Genomic DNA, 22,570 nt, shown 5'->3' on the forward strand with positions numbered 1-22,570 from the left:
ATTACAGCAACACCAGTGATAGAACTGGGATAGCTGCTATCCTAATTGAGCTTGTGACCACCCCTGTTCTATGTGTTTAGAAAAAACAGGGACCTGCCTTTCCTCAGAATAAACTTCACTAGGAGGTGATTTGACCACTGATCAACCCTCATGAAGCTCCATACCCACCGTTATAGAGAATTTAAACAATCTAAAGACACCATAAGGGACAACTACAAACCAAATAATCAAGTAAATCTGGTATCACCCTCCTCCTCCTGCATGTCAATAGGAAGATTAGTGTCTCCTAGAATTTCGCAGGTGCCTTAATGCTTTGTGGCTCTGCACCAGTGTCTGCTGTTTCTGGAGATCTTGGTTATATCTATTTATTTAATAACTACTCTTTTCCATACATCAGAGGAAACAAATGTAATTACTATTAAGTACTCATATTTTGATCCAAGTCGTTGACCTTTACTCATGCTGACAGGTGTGGGTCAATTCTGCCTCCCATACCAGCCTGGAAAAGGTGAATATGATGAAGCAATTTCACCTTCTCACATATTCACAAATACTGCAATTCTTCTGGGGATTAGAAGAGTACCTTCAAGAATTTATTTTCAATTATTCTGCTTGAGCTCAAACCACTGACAAAGGGGAAGGGTGGCAAGGTAATGAGAAGCACTGAAGTGACTTAAGGCAAATCACTGTAAATATTCAGTTACTAATGACTTCTGGCCCAAATTTACCATATTACTTGTAGATGACAGTAATTTACATGACTGCAGTTCTCATCCACAAAAGATAAAGAAAATTTTGACCCACTACAGGATGACTTGTCCTTTGTGACTCATGTCAAAACCAATTGCTCCCATCTAATAAACACTTTTGGTCACCAATGAGTCTTTAAAACACTCTGCATTTTTGATTGCCTGACGTCCAGCTGTGCTACTTCAGTTCTGTGAGCACACACGTGGACCATGTTAGAGAATCAATACTCTCTTGTAATTACTGCTCTCTTTTTTAAATGCATAGATATATTTCTTTAAAAAAGTATATGCAACTACCTGGAAATAGAATGATTGTGCAATGATTTTGTTTTGGTTTAGGGGATTTGGGTATTTTTTTCCTCCTCTGGGACTTTACAAGCAAGTTCAGATCTGATCAGGGACCACAACTCAGAGATCAAAATTTACCATGGTAACAAATTGGAAGTATATAATCAAAGAACCGTTACTTTGCAAAACCACACAGACCCATTTCCAACTGAAAACTCAAAAGATAAAGTGAGAACCAACATGCTCTTTTCTTTCCAATTTTTAATAATTCTAAGAAGATTAATTTCATCTTTAAAGCAGTTCTAAGGACAACAGAGAGACTGAGCTTTTAGGTAACTACATTGACCGTAATAAATGAAGCAAAGAAACGGTTTTAGAAAATACAAACATTGTTTTAGTATTAAGGACTTGGAAGCTGAATTTTCAAAAAAATGAAGGCTGAATCTGTCAAAAGCAGTGATCAAGAGCAAAAAAACCCCTACACATTCCCTTCAGCAGCAGTAACTAGAAGTCATAATTGGACAAAAATTCACAGACAATGTGAAAGGATTCCTTCAGAAGGTACGTACCAGCAATGTAGTTGTGCCCACATGAAACAACAGACCTTCTGGCCTTTCATCAACTGCCAAGCATTTACAGATTGTGACTTAGGTAAGCAAAAAGGATGCTAAGAAGCAACTGAAAAAACCCTTGTGATACAGATGACTAAAAAATTTTGAACAGACAGAGTGACTACTCGAAATTCCTGAAGCTCAGCTAAACGCAGCCACCTCATTATATGCTGCTGAACTAGCTGAATTTTTAAGTCAAGATACCAAGGTAAAGTGTTACCCTTAGAAATAATTTCAGTCTTTGCATTGGATAGAAAAGTGTCCCTAGTAAATGATTCTGGGCCAGAAGCTACAGAACAAGTGTTGTCAGAAGTAAGCTAAAGTACTACTGAATGGGATCTCTTCTAGAAACTGGAAGAACAAACTTGGGTGTGTAAATACAAGTTAGTGTGCGGAAATCCTAACAATACAGTACCTAAAGCATGCTGCTGAAGGCAAACACAAGGCTAGAGTCTAGATCTGTTAATCTCCAGTACAGGATATGTAAGAAATTTCCATTTAAATTAAATTAAGAATTGCAAATCCTACAACAGATTTTGATATCTCTGGTCCTATCATAGAGAGTGATCCATCAGTAACAGACACAAATGCACTGGTGGGACCTTCAGTTACTAAAGGACCACTCTCTACAGGATCAGGAATACAAAATATGTCCTTAAATTCACCTTTTTTATTTTAAAGTGGAAATTACTTATATTTCTCATCTTGAGAGATTAACTGAATTCAGTGTACATAGCTAGCCATGGGTTTAGGTTAGTCTAACTGGCTTAAGGCTGACTGGGTACTGTGAAAATGACACAGAATATTTTTATGTCAAAACCCAAGGAATTCCAGATATACTGATGAAATTTACTGAACAAATGATCTGCAAAGTATTAGAAAGGGATGAGCAACAAACCATTAAATAAAATGGACACATGGGTACTACCATAGTACAATTATCTATATAAATTTCTTAAGATAAAAGCTGTCTTTTAGGACAATTTTCTCTACAATAGCAAAGTACTGACAAAAAAAAAGTGTCTAATAATACAATGGTTCACAGACACAAGTTACAAAATGCTCACTGGGGTAATGACTAATCATCAGAGTCAATAACTAACAGATTTAGACTTTTAGAACAAAAAACAAAATACAAATTCAATCCCTATATGCAATTCCTTAACTTGGTTCCACCTATGTGAATTTCAGAACTCCTTTCAGCTCCCTAAAACCATGTAGGCTTTCGTTTTATATGCAGCAAGGTAAAAGCAATCAAACTATTGACCATAAAATATTCAAGGTCCATAAGAGAGGAATTTAAACTAATAGAACTGCTCAGTAAAACACTATCAAAGTCAGTAAGGAGCTGAGGAGTTTCCCAAGTAGAAGATAGGAAAACTAGTAGGAACATAAATAGAAAAATGCCCTTATTTGTGTTTCAATCCAGTTCTAGCATGTATTATAATCAATTCTGAGTCTCAAATTATTTTTATCCACTCCCTTGTCAATAGTCACCCACTGAATATTTCCTGTGAGCACCTGGATCTGAAAAAATAAAGGGTAAACTATTTGTTTGGTTTGGTTTTAGTATGCACTTAGTAGATTCTTTCACATGGCAATAAAGAATAAAAATGTGACCGTGTGGTGGGATTTTGTTTGAAAGCACAAAATCAAATAACTATCTGCTTAACATAGGTCAAGAAATACCTTAAAATTAATTAAAAAAAGAATAAAACATGTAGTGATACTTACCATGAGATTCACCACCATTGGCTGGAACTATTAAAATCTATGCTTTAGTCAGAACCCTGTTCCTTTTTTAGTACTTATCCACAGTATTTCCAAAAAGCTTGTTTTGACCAATATGTGCATTTATCAAAACTCATTTTAAGTGGGCATTTGCAAAATCAAATTTTAATAAATCTTATACACGGTTGAGACAATGATAATAACAAAACATCCAGAACCAGATATTTCCAAGCAGTTCATGAAGGAATACTTAACCACACTTAAATGCATACATCACAACCAGTTTTGGTTCACGGAACAAGATGGCCTTTTCAGCTATATCAACAAAATCAATAGCCTTTTCAGTACCCTAAAAATAAACAAATTTGTATTAACACAAAGGCCAGATATACAGAAACACAAAGATGTTATGGATGGATACAGTCTATAGATAAAGACATCTTCGCTGATGTCGTGTGTGTGAACAAGGCACCCTAACTCCCATTACAATCAGTGGATAGCTAGTGGTAGGTATAGTCAATCAAGTCAATCAATGACCAAAGGGAGACAGCTATTTTAAAATCACCTAAAACTCCAGTGACAACATTAACTAAATCTCCACTGACTATGACGGCAGTTTAAACATCTAGATCACAGACAGCAAGCTGCATTTAGACACCTAAATATAGGTATCAATCTTGCACGGAATCATTCCATAGCCGCTAAAACTTTCCTTGCTGTTAAGCAGAGACCACTAACACTCTGGAGTCATCTTCCTATATGACCCACAAGAGAAGAACCATATGTCAGCAAAACCAATGGTCTGCATCAGCTATTGCAGATTTCAAGCTTCACATTCAATCAGTTCACCATGTACAATAGGAAGCATCAGTCTGAAAACTGAATATTATAAGCATCTCCAGTTCATAATCACATGGATGCACTAGATGTGTATACTGTAATGAATGCCCACTATTAAAAATAATTACTTATATTCCACAAAAAAGATGATCAAAAAAGGAATCAAACCACTGTTTTTTATATGTAGCTCAAATATTTTTGAAACAGATGAACTGAAATGATGTTCATCTGGAAAAAGAAAAAAAATGAGAAAGCAGCTCACAGCAACACCTTAAGAAATAGGCTGGGAATACTCACTTTTTTGTGTTGTACAATACCTTGTAAAAAGCTATTGCTATCACCTGCTTAGTTTGAATAAAGATAAAATACTTCTGCTTTCTGATCACCATTTTCTTCTATTTACTACCAATATTAATCAACAGATTTAACAGATTTATTTTAGTCCTTTTGAAAATCAAACCTGGAAATTTTATTGGACTACTGTTTCTAAAATATCTGGCCATTTCTTCCACCTAGCACTTTGTTCCCCACTCCCTGCCACCCCCACCAACAAAAATTTTGTGTTTGGATAAATATCTACAGGTGGGGTTTTTTTAAATCAGATGTAATATAAAAAACTATTCACAATATCAATATAATAAAATCTATTCACTCATTGCCTCCAAAGTCAGAAATGTATGCAACAGACTAGATTGTGCATTGCTTAAACATCCTGAAAAAAAATCACTCACCAGTGTTTTTGTGAGAAAAACATTCTAGATTTGTGTAGGTAAAGAAATTACACTATCTCAAAATAAGTACAGCTCAGACTAGATAGTACTAAAGCCAGTTTGAGGACTACTGTGCATAAGCCAATGCAACAAACCAACAAGACAAAAGTAGTCAGTAATTAGTATGAGAAATATATTAATGTTTAGTAAAATGTTGTAGTGCCACATGTAAACTAAAGGAAGAGCTGCATGTTTAAATCAATATAGTAGTTCTACATTAAAGGCACATTTTCTTATGTACATGCTACCTGTACCTAAAATAAAACCACATCTAAGACTGAAAAGCATGTGTGCACATATTTTTTACATATATATACACACATGTATACATATATCCCTGAATATTTGATCAAGCATACATAGATTTATATTAAGAAAATTAGCAATCGAAATTTCTCATAGTATACAAATATTTATCAAAACCAAAATACTTACAACATCTCCTTCAAAATAAAACACCTTCACAATGATTTCTTAAGCTATTTTTGGTTAGCTTGTATCTTCAAAGAGATAGAAAGTCTTCATTTTCTCACATTCATCACCCCGTCCAAAAGAACATCCTATCTACCTAGCTAGCTCCCATGCAGAAAGTTTTCTTTTGTATTGGGATGCCTGGGGGAGGGATGGAAGGAGGAGCTTGGTTGCTCTCCTGACAGCAATAAATGATTTTGTGATCTCACTGGAAAGACTGTAAAAAAGGAAAAAGTGTGTGGGTGATACTTTTGGAGAATAACCTCCTAAATATCAATCAATTATTTTCTTTCTGCTAAAATTATAGTTACATTTATTAAAAGCAAAGAGATTTTTTTTTGTTCAATAATAAATTTATATGTAAAACCATATGAAAGCAAAAGCTGTCCTGTTTCACGTTTCATTCTGAGGTTTTAACCAGCTGAACTTTCTGGCATACATTAAACATTGGCACAAAATTTGTGCTTCATTAAAAGCTTTTAGTTATAAATTAGACCTACATATTACTGTTTTTCATTCCTTAATTTCTATTTTTTATTATCCCCAGGCTATGATTTATGTTGCTTATATCTTACAAAGACAAAATCTCAAAGTCAAATATATTATCTCTTACATAAAAGATCAGAGCCCAAAATACATTCAATATCACATTATGCTATTAAAACATACAAACCTTGTTTGAGCAAAATAAAAATGACATTTATCCTCATATCTGAAATTGCTTATATTTATTTAAATAAAAGTTAAGTATAAAGCCTGCAGCAACAGGTATTGGATAGTAACAGGTATACATTAATGGTAAGTCCTATTGCTAAGTACACTTATTTTCCTTACAGTTACATCAATAGAACCCATTACCATCCAAAATTTTTTTACTCTTTATTGGGTAGATTCTAAACCTTTCCTATAGTCTTTCCTGATGATAAGAGAGTTACTATGAGTTTTGCTGGAAAAAATCTACCGAAGGAACTACGCTGTCCTTAAAAGCCAGGCAGCCCTAATGCATGCAAACAGAAAAACAATTGTGATCAAACACTTTGCTTGATAGGTATCATCAGAAAGGAAACAACTAAAGATGGTTTTAAAGAAATAAAACGCTAAGTGTTTCGTGATGTAAGCAACTATAAGCCATTTTAAGTTCCAGTGTAAGTTATTTTTCCAGAAAGCAATAGCATGTTCTTGAGACAAGTTCAATTAAGAGAACAGAATTTTAAAGATCAGTAAAGCATCTTTCTATAATGGCACTGTATCCACTACAGTCAAAAGCAGCCACATTTATAATGCTATACCTATACTGCTGTACCAGCCAGTATCACTAAATACAAAAAAGGTCTTTACCTGGATGTACTTTTTCTGCTGTATCTTCTTCATCAACCTGTCCCTGTGAAAAACAGGGCACACAGAGTAAAGACAGAGTTGGGTTGCACTCCTCTGCCCTTCTTGCATGCTGTAATATCTATCGTCAGAAAATAGGAAGGCATGGAAAACAACGAGATTTTTATCTGTAGCTGTTAAAAGAAAGCCTCAGAACTTGCAGCTAACAGCAAAACATTTAGACAAGTAACTTTTCTTGTGCTACTATGTAAAATTTACTTTCTCCTATTAGGAAGGCAGTTTCTTAAAGCAGTGGGGAGGGGGCAGAAAACTAGCTTTATAGTAAGAACATTGTTTTCTTCCCAGTTTCATTCATTATCCCTCAATATAATGAAAAAAAAAGACCAAAAAAGCTGAAGTTTAACAACAAAAAGATAGTGTTTGTTATAGAAACTTACTGACTCTGTTAACTTAGTCACCATGTTCTTGACATGGTTCTGTCTCTTCCATTAACTGCAAAGTATAGCACTCTTTCCTTTTTATTGCAGAGCACAAGACAAATATTTTTTCTTGGTAGCATTAGTACACCACCATTAGTCTAATGACTAAGAGTTTGCAGATGTCAAGAGCTGAAAAAACAGATTTTTGCATAATTAAATGCATTTTGTGACTGTGCTGTAACTCTAAACACTAGATGCTGCTTTAAATTACTGATCAGATAAATACAGTCATTAAAGATATCAAGGCATTTGACAGTTCATGAACACTGCATGACCTTCTTATCCTCAAATTCTATACAGCCGCCTCCTCTGCTAGTTTCTATTGACTGAGAAACACTCTGTGGTATAATCCTAGAAATCTGTGTCTCCTATATTCAGTCAGATAACAGACACACAATGCGTGCCCCTGTCTTACAGGGAGAAGGGTTCATACAAGATTTGTCTTCCTATTCTTCCCATTTATAGGAATGAGGCTGCTATTTAAGTTGCTAACAAATTCAGCACAATTTCCCTCCTTTTCCTATCTGACTGGGACCTTCCCTCAATACCTCACTGACCAGGGACACCCTGAAATATGTGAGAAGACTGAAATTCAGATCATTGAGAACCTAATCCTTCTTCTCACTACATCCCCCTTTAAGATAAATCTGTATCTTTAAGATACTATGTATATAATTGGCTAAAATTGCAAGATGGACACAAGATACCAGATGGATACAAGAAGGAATGGAACTTAAATGTCAAACAAATAAGTCACTATCGTCAACTGATGTATCTGTAAACCTAATTTTGAAATTTGTATACTGATCTATTCAATAGTCTCTCTATTTATTATTCACACAAGACTCATGCATAGAAAGTTAGAGTAAAAAAGTGTTTTACAGAGAGAAAACAAACACATTTATCAAAAATTAAATGAAAAAATCATTACTTTACTTACATGCTAAAAACATCTAGCAACTTCAACCATAATAGCTGGAAGGAAAATTACTCGAGCCTGAGAAAGACATTTCATATTTTCAAAAAATGGATCCTGCAAAACAAAGTCTCTATTGATTCTGATATATAGTTTGACTGTTTTAATTTAAGATTCTCACAGAGACAAATCACGACTGCTAATTACGGAGCTTTTTGCGCTTTCTGGTTATGGTTCACTGTCCATTAGTTGACACCAACCACAAGTGATTCTGAGACAAATACGGTGATGCAAATGATCCTCCATTAGGATCAGCAAACACAAACCACTGTTTCACACAGAAAACTTCACAAAACCCAGAAAATTCAACTGTGCACATACGAGCAAATAGGTATGAACAGAGACATCAAAATACCCTCTTGAAGGCAAAATCTCAATCTCTGGAAAGCAGGGAATGGAAATCCCAGATGGAGCACCGGTATGGCATATTTTTGCCTTCCTAACACATGCAATGAAAACAATTTTCCCATTAACTTTGGAGATAAAAATAAACAGTTCCTCCTCATTAATGCAACTTTGTAAAATTTGGTAAACCTGCATAAGTGATACCATGACAGACAGAACTTCTCAATAGAAAATCTTAGCTTTTCTACATTAAGAATCTGATCTTCTCTTAAACCCTCAAGTCTGCACACTGCCCTGGAGCAACAGTGCTATATACAAATTTTCAGAGGACAAACCATATTGTTTCCTTGCCTCTGCTCGGAACAGAATTATCCCTCATCAGTGCCTGGGAAAGTTGTTCTGCTTTTGGTGCAACGGCTCTTCAGCTGACCTTCTGCAGGACAGCCACATGACAGCAACATGGAACACACAGATAGAATTGCACAAATGTGGTCCCCCTGACGACTGCATTTGTCATGGCACTGATGCCAAATACAACAAAACTAAGTACACTTTCTCATCTAGATATCTGGAATCTTTTGGGGAAACAAGCTTGTGTGCTTAAAAGGAAGACAAGCTAATTAAAACCATCTTGGCTATGTCTTTCAGGTAAGTATCTTTGAAAAATGTGGTACGGGATAAAACGGTCATCAATTGTACTCAATCATTCAAATAAGAAGCGAAGACCTGGCTTGATCACATCATAAAGACTTACAGATGAATGAGAGCTTTAATAGTGGATGGCTCTTCAATGCAACAAACAGAAGCTGAAAGTCAGATAAATGTGGACCAAAAAAAGGGCACATGTATTTAACAGGATGGACAACTAAGTACTGAAACAACACTTGTGGCCTTCTCAAATATTCAAAATCATTAGTGTTTGATTACATTAGACCTTAATTTTCTAATCCCCACCTAGCTCTATATACACACATACACAGTTTGAGAACTGATAGCAGATTTTCATATTATGGTATTTTTGTATAACATGTATTTAGAGCAGTATAACAGTTACTAACCCTGATGGTTACAGCTCATAAATGGTATTTCTTGCAAGTTTATGTAATGGAGGCAGCTCATTGCTCAGCAATAAAATTTCATACTCCTTGGTAATTCAAGCATTTGCATCACATACACTTGCAATGAAAATTATTTGCAGAGGTTTCTGTTTACTACAGCTTCAACTTCAGAGAATTTGCAATCCTCCCTCCTGTCTGTAACCTAAACTGGCATACAGGGAGAGGCACGCCCACAATTTGGGAAACACTACAACCTCTGACATACCACGTTAAGAGCTATCTCTAAATAATGCACATGTATTTATTACAATGCAAACTCAAATGCATCTTTCATGGGCTGAATTAATTCAGATGCTGGCCAGAAGCTTCAGGATTCTCCTTAATTTCAAGACCTAGATGAGGTTCCAGGAATGTCTCTTATAAAATATCATATCCCCAGAACAAAAGTAAAATGGGACAGCAGGCTAAAGGAAAAGTAGTGGCAAAATAAATCTTTTTTATACTTGGAATGCAGAATAACTAAATATTTCATATACAATAAAACCAAAACCAACACACACACACAGAAACATATTATACAAAATATCTAAAGGCATGAGACTGTCACAGAAAAAATGAGGGGTTCTGGCTTACAGACAACTCTCAGATAAACTACGGGTGTACTCCAATCCCTCTTAGAAAATAATCTAACAGTGTAAATAGATGATGTATTTATCAAAATAATAATTTATATGATTGCCATTTCCCTTTTTTCATGCTGCACAATGAAATAAGAAGTCACACAGACATGAAACTTGGTATTTGGTAAATAGCTAATTGGCTTTATAGAATAACAGGAAATAGCTTTTATGGTAAGTACACATTAAATGCATTGTTACACAAAGTAGCTTTCTGCTTAATGACCTAATGTGCACTGCATGAGTCTGAAAATTAGCTTCAAGTTCAAGTTATTCCATCTGTTTCTTTTTAGTGTTCTGAAAAACAGTATTAGTATTATTGAAGCATTTTATATTTCTCAAAAGTAAGATGCTAAGAGCATGCAAAATAATACTACTACAATCTCTGAAAGATTTCCAGCATTTCTGATTAAATCTTGCTAACATAGCTTATTCCTGAAGTCTCACCTTTTATTGTATGGCTCCAAACACAACCATAAAATGAAAAATCAAAGCGCACTAGCAAAGATTGAGCCATTTGGTTTCAAACCTATTTCTTGCTGTAGCTCCCTGTAAGATTAAAGTCTAGCAACTGGTAAATATTAAGTAATACTAAAGAGCTTTGCAAATTAAAAACAAACCATATATGCCAGTGAACTAGAACACAGTATTTAGTAGTTAGATTAATGGGAGAAAGCAAATTTAAAGCAAAGTTAATGCTGAAATAATAATTTATCTCCTTTCTCCAAAGCCTCCTGGATTTCAGCTCTGTCTGTCCCTCCTCTCTAGCTAGCTGAGGTAATCTGATTTAACAAAATAGCTTGAAAATTTAGTTTCTTTCTTTGCTTCCAGCTGCCATCACACTGCTTCCATATCTCCTACCTACAATAATTGGCAGTCATTAAAGATGTATATGTAGTCACTGTTTTGCTATCACATCTGCAGAGCCCTTTGCTCATACATGGCCCAGTTGCGACAGATGCTCAGACATGCCAACTGCCTTAGTGACTCAAGGAACTCTCTCTCACTCCTCTGTGCCAGTGGAAACACTAACTACTCATCCAGCAGTCAAAAATAGAGTGGTTGTAAACTCATTTTCAGTGTTTTTGGTTAGATTTCCACAAATATTTCCTCACTCTAAACAGTGCAAGAAAAATAATGCAGAAAGTCTGGGGATCTGACTGTCATCTAAAATCACAATTTTAATACAAATGACATTCTGCAGCCTTTCAGGGCTTAATCCAGCAGCACGAGGCAGTTACAGACACACCACTTCCAGAGAACCACAGCAGACTGCTCCTTGTCCACTGTTCTGAGAATGTATTTTTGTGGCTTTTACAGCAGATTTTGGACACAGAGGAGTCTAAAACAGTGAGCTGTATTACTTGAATGTCTTGCTTATGCAGACCCATAGAGTCTGATATCCCAGGAAAATTTAGTCACACAATTAAATTAAATAGGATTTAAGATCACCAAGTTTCACATCCCCTAAAATACAGACTAAATACAGTAATTTCAGTTACATCTGAGTCATGCCCATAAATTATATATAGGCTACAATACTTTTGGCTTCAAGCTATGTAGAACCTACCATGTCCTTTAGGGATTTTTTTCAGTGATTAGCTGGTCTTAAAATGCATGTCTTCTTCCTACCTTGAATTTATGTAGTTCTTATCACAACTAGAGAACCTATTACAGCTTTTCCTGGAGGATCAAAGAGGCCTTTGTTTATGAAAAACATTTTCTACTTCTAGTTGTATAACTGTATTTTTAAAAATGGGGTTGGAAGTGATGTGCTAAAGCCAGCTAGTTCACGCTTTAGCCTAAAACAGCATCAACTCTACTGATGTATTTCCTGGAGATATTTGTCTAGTCTCGTTTCAACAGATGGTGATTACAAAACCTTCCTATGCAACGTATTCCAGTGCTTCACTATTCTCACTGCCAAAAGAGGTTTTTCTTGTGCTTCATCTGAATTTCCTGAACTGCAGTCTCAGCCTGTTACTTCTTGTTTCACTAATCATGGACATGAAGATGAGTCTATTCCACGTCTTCTTAATTATTTGAAAACTGCTATCATGTTTCCTTTCATCTTCTCTTCTGTAGACAAAATCCATCTGAACTTTATATCGTAATTCATACTTCTCAGGCTCCAAATCATTCTTACAGCATATTTCTAAATCCTTTTAACATTTTCTTCGAATGCTGTCACTGTCAAACCTCACAAAGAAGGAATGGAGCAGCAGTCAGAAGCAGCCAGGAAGTTCTACAGCATTCTTGAACCTACCATTACTAAGGAAATATCATCTTTATACTCTTATTTATTACAATGATTATTCACCCAACATTTACATTCTGGGCATTTCCATCTTTACTTCTCTCCTTATCTCAACATCCTGGCTTCACTCCTGAGACCTGCTTCATTCTCCACCACTTCCTTTTTGGCTTAACAGATGTTTCTTCATGCTAATATTGTCAGAAATTCACAATTTAGCCAAAGATGATCAGATTTTCATGGAAATTGAAAAATAATCCCTAGGCTCTTATATACATCATGATCCTTCTATTCCAAACCCAAAAGCAAAGAGCTAACACTGCAAACTAGATCACCTCAGCACTTTCCTAAAACAACACAAACATGATGAAAGGCTGAAAGGTTTACTGCATAACAAAGAAAATCTTACCTACTTTTTTTGCATAATATTGTCTTTAGTTTGGGCTTGATAAACATACACACAGAAACCAGAAAATTATCGCTACTATAATACTCAATTTTTGGCAGTCCTCAGTAAACATGATCTTTGTTGGACTAGGTGATCTCCAGAGATCCCTTCCAACCGCAATGATTCCGTGATACAAAGGGATCACTGTACTTTTTTTTTCTCCTTAAAGTAATGAACTGTTGATGTGAAAGGTTGAAGAAACACCATATTACATATGTTAGTAGCAGCAACTATCCACAAAAAGCTCTTTCATGCACAAAAAAGGAGGAAAAGCAATTTTTAAATTACATAATAATGTAAAAAGGTAAGGTTCTCAGTCCAGAAACAAATTCAATTCTAAATTGAATGTACAAAAGATGATGACTGCCCTTGAAGACACAATATTAACATTACTAAATAAATAATCCATTGGTGATTATTAATAATGAAATGATGATTAGGGTTTATGAATGAAATTATTATTTCATTTTATCAAAGAATAACACAAAAATAAGAATTTCAATATCTTTAAGACAAAACAAGAAATTACTTTAAAGTATGCATGCAAATGATTGTGTTTTGAAAAGAAGTGAACCTCTTAATGGACTAATGCATGCTGAAATGTAGTAAGGCACTTTGCTCAGTATTTATTTACAGAGAAAACTTCACACTGCCTCATTGTTCTCCAGCTCAGAATCCAGTAAAATTACATACTTTATACATGACAGCATCTGAAACGCTTCGATGATTACCATTAGTCTGAAGCCAGTACACAACTAAACTCTGAACAAAAAAAGCCAAGCCTTAATTTTAGCTTTGAAAAAAAAGTTAAATTTATTAAACAATAAACGCATTTCACATTTGTCTTAGGAGATGCCTTAAATCATATGCTTCCCACTGCTGTGAACAAGATAAAATAGTAGAAATACTGCAGTTAAGGAAGGACACTGGTCAAGGCAGATCTCCTTTAAGAATCATACCCTCCACTTGTAACTGTGACCACGCATTCAGCAGTGCTAGGATATGTTTTGTATCAAAATAAGCAAAGTATAAATTAGCAGAAGTAATTGGCCATTATGTCTTCTACTTATGGTTGCAACCAGCATTGAACAAGAATAGTAATACCTGAATGTATCTTTTCTTATCACTTTGCATATTTTTTTCTCTCACCGCAACTTTTTTTTCCGCTAATTATTAGCACCTTTATTGTTCTCCCATAACAAAGCAACAACCAGTATAACAAAAAGGTATGCGTAGAAGACAGTCCTGTGCACAACTTCATACAGATCCTCACCCAGAACATGGTCGCTGCAGCAGCTGAACGCTTTTTGCATTAATGGCTAAAGTGCCAAAGAGGTATTTAGGAGTTGGGGGTGGTGGGAGCATCTCTGGAAATCAGTATTGAATTTCATACCAACATACAACCACTTTCAGGAACCCTTTTTCATTAGACACAATAATACGATCTTCCCTGTTTCTCTAGGGGAGGTAGTCGAGTCAGTGCTACCTGCTCAGTGGGGCAGCCTCAAACAAGGCACAATGCAGGATCTCGCTTTTAACCACAGACCCGTAAAACGAAGGTGGTTTTACGCAAGGAGAGAAGAAGACACCCCGTGAGCGGCAGCACAGTCGGGGACGCAGCCCCAAGCCTTTGTGGGAAAGGGCTGTGGGGGAGGCCGCTCTGTGGAAGACATGGCGAGGGCCGGGCCCACCCCCGGCCCCGCCCCCTCCGCTCGTTCCCCTTAGCGACACCTCGTGCGTGACGGCGGCCGCCCCGCCCCGCCCCGCCCCGCCTCTCCTCTCCTCTCTGCGCGGGCTCGGGGCGGGGAGGGGGCGGGACTTCCGGGCCGGCTTGCCCTCCTCGGAAATGACATCGGAGTGTCAACATGCAAGATGGCCGCGCATCATCGGCAGAACACGGCGGGGCGGCGGAAAGTGCAGGTGAGGGCTCGGCAGGGCTCGGCGGGGGCTGCGGGGGGGGCGCGGCGGGTCCCCGGCACGGCCCGACCCGGCAGGAGGAGGGCAGCTGGTGGCGGCGAGGCGGAGCGCGGCCCGGGAGAGGGGGGGGGGGGAGGGGGAGGGGTCAGCGGGCGGGGGTGGCGGGCAGGTGGCGGGGAGCGGCGGGAGGGCGCCGGGCCGGAGAGGGTGCCCCTCGGGGACGCTGCCGCCCGGCCCTGAGGGGCTGTGGCAGCGGCTGCTGTCAGCGGAGGGGGGCGCAGGGATTGGGGGTTTCTATGACAACGCAATCGCCTCCTTCCCTTTCCCAAGAGCACCGAGGTGAAGGGGAGACACCCCTCACCCCCCCCAATGGCGCTCCCCGACATCCACTAACGTCCATGGAGGGGGCGAGTGGCTGCCCTCGGTACCGCGGCCTGACCGGCCGGCGGGGAAGAGGTGCTGCTTGCGGTCGGACGCGGTCAGGTTCCCCAGCCCAGAGGAGGCAGGGCCGAACCACCCCGCCCGGCTGCCCTTTCCAGCTCCGGTCAGCGTTTCTTAAAGGAAGACCGTGGCCTAGGCGGTCTGGGGGGTGTAAACCTCCTCAGCTCACCTGAGAGACGATCAGACCTCGTGGTGTGGGCTCGTATGTAGCTATGAGTATACTGTTGTAGCCTTGGTGCAGACTGGAATTACTGAAATATGTGTAACAAGATAAGACTCGTTAACAGTAACAGTCATGAAAATGGTTTCATTATGGTCTCAAACTTTTTTTGTTCTTGTTTGTGGTATTGCCATCACTTTAAACATTTTTACAGCTTTCACTATGGAAAAGATTTGATGCTTTATCAGTGTGCAAAGCTGCCAAGCTCTAGTGGTAATGCAAGTTTCAACTGCATCTGTTCACTATGGTCAAAAGAAATACTGATTAAGTCTGAAATAGCATTAGGATCCTTCCAAACAGAGGTGGATTCGGTTTTTGAACACATCTTTTGCATTTATCACACAGAGAAAACATGCACTTCTTTGTAGCCTTTAGTGTCTTTCATGGTTTAGATAAGCACTCTATCAGTACTATATAAAGAATTTCCCAGCCTACCAAAAACCCTAACATTTTTTAAAATACAAAGAATCCAAAATATAATATCCTTTTATTGACTTCATTGCCTGTGCCATAAACAAGTTTTTGCAGGGTGTTCCCCTAAGGAGGGGGATTTTATGATAACTAGATACTACTTTGATGTAGTCCTATTTCTTTATGAAGTATTATTTCCCTGAGCAACATTCATCAAAGAGTACGTTGTTTCCTTTTTTACTACTACATTCCTTTTCCATACATTACTTAGCTCAAAAGCTTGTGTTTACAAGTGGTTTTGTGCTGGTTTATGATGTCTTCTTTTCTCCTTTCATTGTGTTATGTGATACTATTTTTTTTTTCACTTCGTGTGTCTCAGCCAGTACATTGTAAGTCTAGATCTGCAGAGAATAACTTTGGTTATATTATAAGCATATATAAAGGCCTTGAGTAGAAGCTAGGTATGTTCTTGTGCTCTTATTATTTCATCTGCTTGGTTAGAGACGGGATTTTATTCATGTGATGGAATTCTAAGTGACTGTTTAGCCATCGGCCCCTGCTGGAAAGTTAAAACCACTAATGATTTACTGTGCTTCCCAATGTTTGAGCATTTAAGGTGCAGGGGGGTGGGGAATTTCTTCCAAACCTATGAGAGTGGGGGAAGAGGCTTTTTAAAAAAATACCTCATGGGCATGGAGGAACTTGATTCCTTACATGGCTGAAGCTTATGGAAATTGGAACTATTATTATCTTGGATGCACCTGTTTTACTGGTAAGCAGAACCATCCAAAATAGTCAGTTCAGGGTGCTTCTGCATATAATTGGAGGTTTATAAGAGTTTAATCAGAGTAGATGTTTTAGGCCTCAAAATAAATTCCATGCATGAAGAAAGGTATTTAAATGTAAGTCAGGCATTTGAAATGTCCAGTGGCAGGCTGTTGGTGTTTCTGAAGCTTAGCTATGTGTGTCTGAAGGCTGCAGGAGTAAGGTTGTCTGATTTGGGAAGGGAGTGGGGATGCAGAGGTGTGTCAGACACTGTGTGATGGGAAGCAGTTTGCCATCTGCTGTAGCTTTCAGATATGTTACTGTGAATTAAGCCAAGATATAGCCACTTTTCGGCAGGTGGCTTAAAGTAGCTGCCCTTGAGGGGCTGCATTGTAACTGCTCTCCCAAACTTGCTGCCTGGCCAGAAAAAATTTGTCCCCACACTCAAAACCTATTGACAAAACATGGGAGTTTTGCCATAAGGGATTCAGATTGGCATCTTTCTTATAAAATTACTGAATGATCTTTAAGTCCTTTTTGTCTTTAGGTCTTGTACAGAATAAGATCTATTTGCACTGACATTATTTATGCACTATTACTGCATTATGACAGCAAGTAGAAAGTAGTGAAACAACTTTACAATTAGAGAATATTTCAGCTACTGGTTTTGCTAATAGTGCCATTTATTAAAAGCACACTAGATTTTGTATGCTGTACCTTACTAGATTTTATATCTGTATTATTTTTATGTTTTATATATAATAAGCATATTATATTTATAAATTATATTTATTTTATATATAATACTTAAGCAAACGAATAGCCAGTAAGTTGATTCCATTGTAAAAGGATAAAATGAACTTCTTAATCCCTTCCATTACTTTTATTCTAGGTCCTGGAGCATCTGATAAAAATTCAAATATCAGTATGTTCTTAATTTGAAACTCATTATAAGGGATACATCTGGCCTACCAAGACACTAAGGCAATACTTTCTTTTTTTTTTTTTTTTGGTGATTGAGTGCTGCTTCTCTTATTTTTTTGATGCAATTCATGACAGATCTTGTGGAATCTTTACAGTGATTTTGAGAAATACCAATTTTTTAATGGCTCACAATAGCATTTGTGTCTTTAAAATTTTTCTCTACTTGCAAACAAAGAATGACTGCCATCAGAGCTCGGCTGTTCACTGTTTCCTCCACCATGATGGTGTGGTGGTATTTTTAAAAGCAGATTCTACCCATCTATTAAGACAAAGTCTGTTATAAGACATGTAACGTAACAAGGGTAATAAGATTTCAGGTCAGCTGATACACTCATCCATGAAGGAAACACATCGTAGGTCCTTTAAGTCCTGTAAGAAATTCACTTGGCTTTGTGTGCTGAAATGTATCTGTTGACAGTAGCTTTATCTCTGGAGCTCTTAGATAGTCATTAAAATGATTAGTCTTGATCCATTTAGGGTACTGAATCCCATAAATTCTTTATAATGAGAGTGCATCACCTTGTAATGTTTGTGCACTGCTGCAGTGAAAGATCCTTACTCGTTATGGGGGTTTATAAAAGCTACAGCAGTATAAATGTAAAAGGCCTTGGTCGTTATTAAAATATTTGATATCCCACAAATCTTGCCCCTCCCAGACCATCACAGCAATAAAACGACTATGATCTATATCATAGTCATCATTATCTTTGTGGTTTGCAACTGACTTTGTGAATCAACACAATGAACAAAGCAGTAATGTGCTCTCGGTCTGCCCTGTTTGAAGTGAGTGCCAGTTGGTACTTAAAGGCGTAACTTCCTGGTGACCTTCACAGTCCTTTCCAGGCAGAATACAGTACCTTATCTAGAGCGATAAAGATGTGTATGCTGAGGGTCAGAGTTGAATTTTATCATGGCAATTTCTTCTCAGCCAAAGGCCTGTTGCTTTTATGTTATTTAGATATGTGTGTGTACACATGTACTTGAATATATACTTTATATTTTTGTATTCGTTTGTATAGTTACTGTATTTGCTAATAGTTCATATATTTCTATACTCAGTGACACTCAAATTTAAAAAAACAACCGAACAAAAAAACACTTTCTGATTTTTTTTTTTTTTTTTTTTTTTCCCAAAAGTAAGAATGTAATGGAGAACCACAGGTGGATTATCAGCAGTCTTCCTCAGTTCATCTTAGTGAACTTTTCGGTTTAGTGAACTTGCCTGCTGTCCACCACACTTACGAGTGTCAGGTCTTTTGAATCAAGTTGCTGATACTGATTCATTTTAAGTTTCCTGTGTTGACAGCCATTTCAACACCCTTTCAACAGAGTTTGTGGAATTCTTAGTTTGTCTCTCTGTGTTAATATATATTTAAAATATTTGAATACAAGCCTGGATGCTTCTGGTTTATACCCCTCTTTCTAAAAGGTTCTATGTGGTATATAGCAAATGTCTTGTGAGGTTATTTTTAGTTCAGCCATGTATTCTCTGTGTCTTGTTCTAGTTTTTTTAATATATAAGAAGTTTATTTCAGTCTCAATGACTGGTCTGCAAGAGTGGACCATTTAACTTTTTGTTTTGCATGAGAGAATAAATTTATTAAGTATTTCCAATGTAAGCAACTGACAGTTACTAGGATGTCATTAGGCCTCCAGTAAGAGTTGGAGAGTCCATTTTTATGCCATAGTCATAATTTTCAATTCATATTCTCTTCATGAAAAGTGGTTTGTCTTATCCTTACCTAACTGCTCAAATAGCAGTATTCATTTGAAATGTTGGTGTGGTATCCAATAAACTTGCTGACCACAAAATAGTTTTCTTTCATCTTAATTTTCTCCCCTTGTGCTTTTAGTATTAGAAATTTAAAAAATAATTTGAGTACATGCTTAATTTGGATTACGATCACCTTTATCATTGAAAAATGGCTGTCACTGTTTCTTCCCATGACATGCAGAAAACGTTCATTACCTATTCTTTATATAATAGGGATTTCTTTTCCTTCTTACGCTTATAGCTTAAATTTTTAAGACAGTTTGTCAGGAAGGGTATACTATTCCTCCTGGGGGTGGAAAATAAAACTTCGTAGAATTGTAAGTCTGAGGAGAGACAAAGGTAACTGGTTGAATTCTATGAACAATAGCAGTTACTGCTGGGTAATTTTGTAAGCGTCAAGCTTTTTTTGTTGTTTTGCTAGCTTTTTTTCCATCAAAGCTGTCATGTCAAAAAAAAAAAAATAAATGGAACAGTAAGAAATAAGGTTTTAATCCTTTTTAATTCAGTTGTTACAGCAGAGTCATTTTGTCAAGTTTCTCACAGGAAGAAAGAAGAATGATATATTTAATGTTGAACTGGTACTGAGATCTAGCATTTGCTCTCAGATCTACCACAGACTCATTAACCCTGAAACAATATAATTCCTCTCTTTATCTTAGTTCTCTTGGCAAGTATTGTTTATATTTTAAGAGATGTTTGACTAAATTCATGTGTGGAACTTATTAAAAGGAATAAAGGGCAAATTAAATTTGACCTTCATTTGTACATTTCAGTACCAGTGGTAGTGGGAAATGGTTGTCAGTCTTCCCCTGTCATGTCTTCGAATGAGGGAAAAACAGTGCCCAGTTGAGCTGACAGCTAGAGTTTCAAGGTCTCCTAGATGGAAATTTAAGTTATGCAAATTCCATTATAGACAAGTAAAAATTATTTTACTACATCTAATCTCTATGAGCTTTTTTCACTGCTAGTTTCTGTTAAGAACAATATTTCAATATTTAGTTCTTTATTTTAGCAAGAACATATTTTATCCATTGCATTTTAAGAAATTATGAAACAAATTTAATTCTGTTAAGATTAGTGTAGAAGGGTAACTGCCAATTTCCACAGTCCCATGAAAATATCAATCATATATGAAAAGTACCTTATTTACTAGAGTAAGCCACCATTTGCTTTTTTTGCATTTTTAAAATAGTTATTTATGGCTGTTCTTTACTTGAACTCCTGTAAATTAAGAAAGTAACATTATTGTGAGCAAAAAAACTCCTTAAAATGCTTGGGTGACTAACAGAGTTTGACAGTCTTATTTGTGAGTGGAATAAAGAGCTCTATATTATACCTGAAAATATAACAAATATGGGAGGTGACTGACAGAAGAGGAACAAATCAAAATACTGAGGACTTGTCAAAAAAATACCCTGCTAGCAGTGTGGAGAAGCAAGACCTGAAGGGCCCCTGCTGATCTTGAGTCTGACACTGTATTTCAGGAAGAGATTGTTCTCTCTAGTAACTAACATCAGATTTGATTTACTGACCTTTAGGTTTTGAATTCCTTTCATTTGTGTCTTACCTGCTCACACTTAGTGTTTTTAACTGAATATTTTCATTGGCTTTATTCAAAGAATTTGAAAGCAGTGTGAATTCGATGGCTGTCCCTTTGCCTTGTGTATTGTATCATGTTAGACCTTGACTTTGAAACATGCTTTTACTCAAGTAGTCTGTGCAGGTCTTCTAGCAATGTAGACATGATATGATTGAGCCCAGGTGAGGAGTTGCACATACATCTTGTTCTCTGCATCACAGGAAAAAAAAAACCAAAAAACAAAAAACAAAAAAACCCCAAAAAACTTCAAGTATTTGAAGTGTTTTAACATAACACTGTTATGCGTGGTTGACGGTATCTTCTCTCAGTAACGTCTCTGAAGCTGTGTGTAGGCAGAGACTTGAGCATGGATAGAAAGAATATTATGGATGAGTCTGGAATGGGTGAGAGAAGCCGAGAGTGTTGAAAATTAGGAGAGAATCTGAAATTGGGAGGAAGAGCTGTGACTTTACAAGGACTGTGAGTGGCTAACAAAGACTGAGCAAGAAGTGCTTTAAGGGCATTGGAACATAACATAAATATAGTAAAGGACTTGTGGAATGGTAATGGAGCGTATTAAGGCAGAAGGATTCAGGAGTCTCTGAATTTTGATTTCTAGTGTTGGTCTATAGAGCTGTTGCAGCCATTTCTGAAACATAGGACTGTGTGCTTTCCAGAAGCATCGGTTCTCTCCTACTCTGCTGCACTGGAATGGGATAATTTGGTTCAGGTATTGCCCACATTCACCAAATGGACCTATTGGTTCTTGTGGTATAGGATCTGAGATGCAGTAAAATATTTCTTCAATGATAAGGACCACTGAACATTTTAATTTGTTGGTTTTATTTTGTGTAACTGAGATCCAATCTGGCAAACATTTTCTTTATACTGCTATAATGCAGTTATTGGAGTGAAAAATTGCTTTCAGATCTGTAGCCCAAGAATACTCCTTGAAAGTGTTTTCAAAACACTGGTACTTATGTATCCAAATGATTGGTGCTGCAGGCAGATTGGATTATACCAAGCCTAAAATTTTACCTTGTTGTTCTGATTATGTTTTACAGAGTCCGGGAAGAGGCATAGCTGGCAGCTTCCCCTCCTTTTCGCTAAGTGTGAAGGCTTTCCTCATAGTAATGCATAAACCCTGTGGAAACCCTGTGATCAGGAGAGATGCAGCACAGTGTGAATGGGGTAGCTCTGAAGAAACTGCAGTGCCTTTTAATTGTGTTTACTGAGCAGTAATAATGGAGAGTGCTGTAGCCTTTGCAGTATGTCTCCTTAAATTTCCTTTTAGTGTTTCTGAACAAAACAAATAACCTATATATACAGTACTGTCGCATGCAGAAGAACCTAAAGGAATATTTATCTGAAAGAACCGTAAATACTTGTGCTTATTATATTCGTGGGTAGTTTTTAAAAAAATAGTTTCAAAATAATAGCAGCACCT

General features: G+C 37.1%; 1 protein-coding gene across 3 annotated transcripts in view; it reads left to right on the forward strand.

Annotated features, from left to right (window-relative positions):
- The first annotated feature begins 14,888 nt into the window (after window positions 1-14,888).
- WDR48 (WD repeat domain 48) overlaps window positions 14,889-22,570 on the forward strand; it is a 28,251-nt gene continuing 20,569 nt past the window's right edge. For 2 of the 3 annotated variants that reach the window (XM_074869345.1, XM_074869357.1), the window contains exon 1: window positions 14,889-14,952. In XM_074869345.1, coding sequence (XP_074725446.1) covers window positions 14,905-14,952 — 48 coding nt within the window. In that variant the 5' untranslated portion in view covers window positions 14,889-14,904. Of the gene's footprint in view, window positions 14,953-22,370; window positions 22,392-22,570 lie in introns of those variants that run through there. The other variant, XM_074869349.1, reaches the window with a different exon arrangement.

The sequence above is a fragment of the Strix uralensis genome, chromosome 1 (assembly GCF_047716275.1).
Source record: "Strix uralensis isolate ZFMK-TIS-50842 chromosome 1, bStrUra1, whole genome shotgun sequence".
Lineage (NCBI taxonomy): Eukaryota > Metazoa > Chordata > Aves > Strigiformes > Strigidae > Strix > Strix uralensis.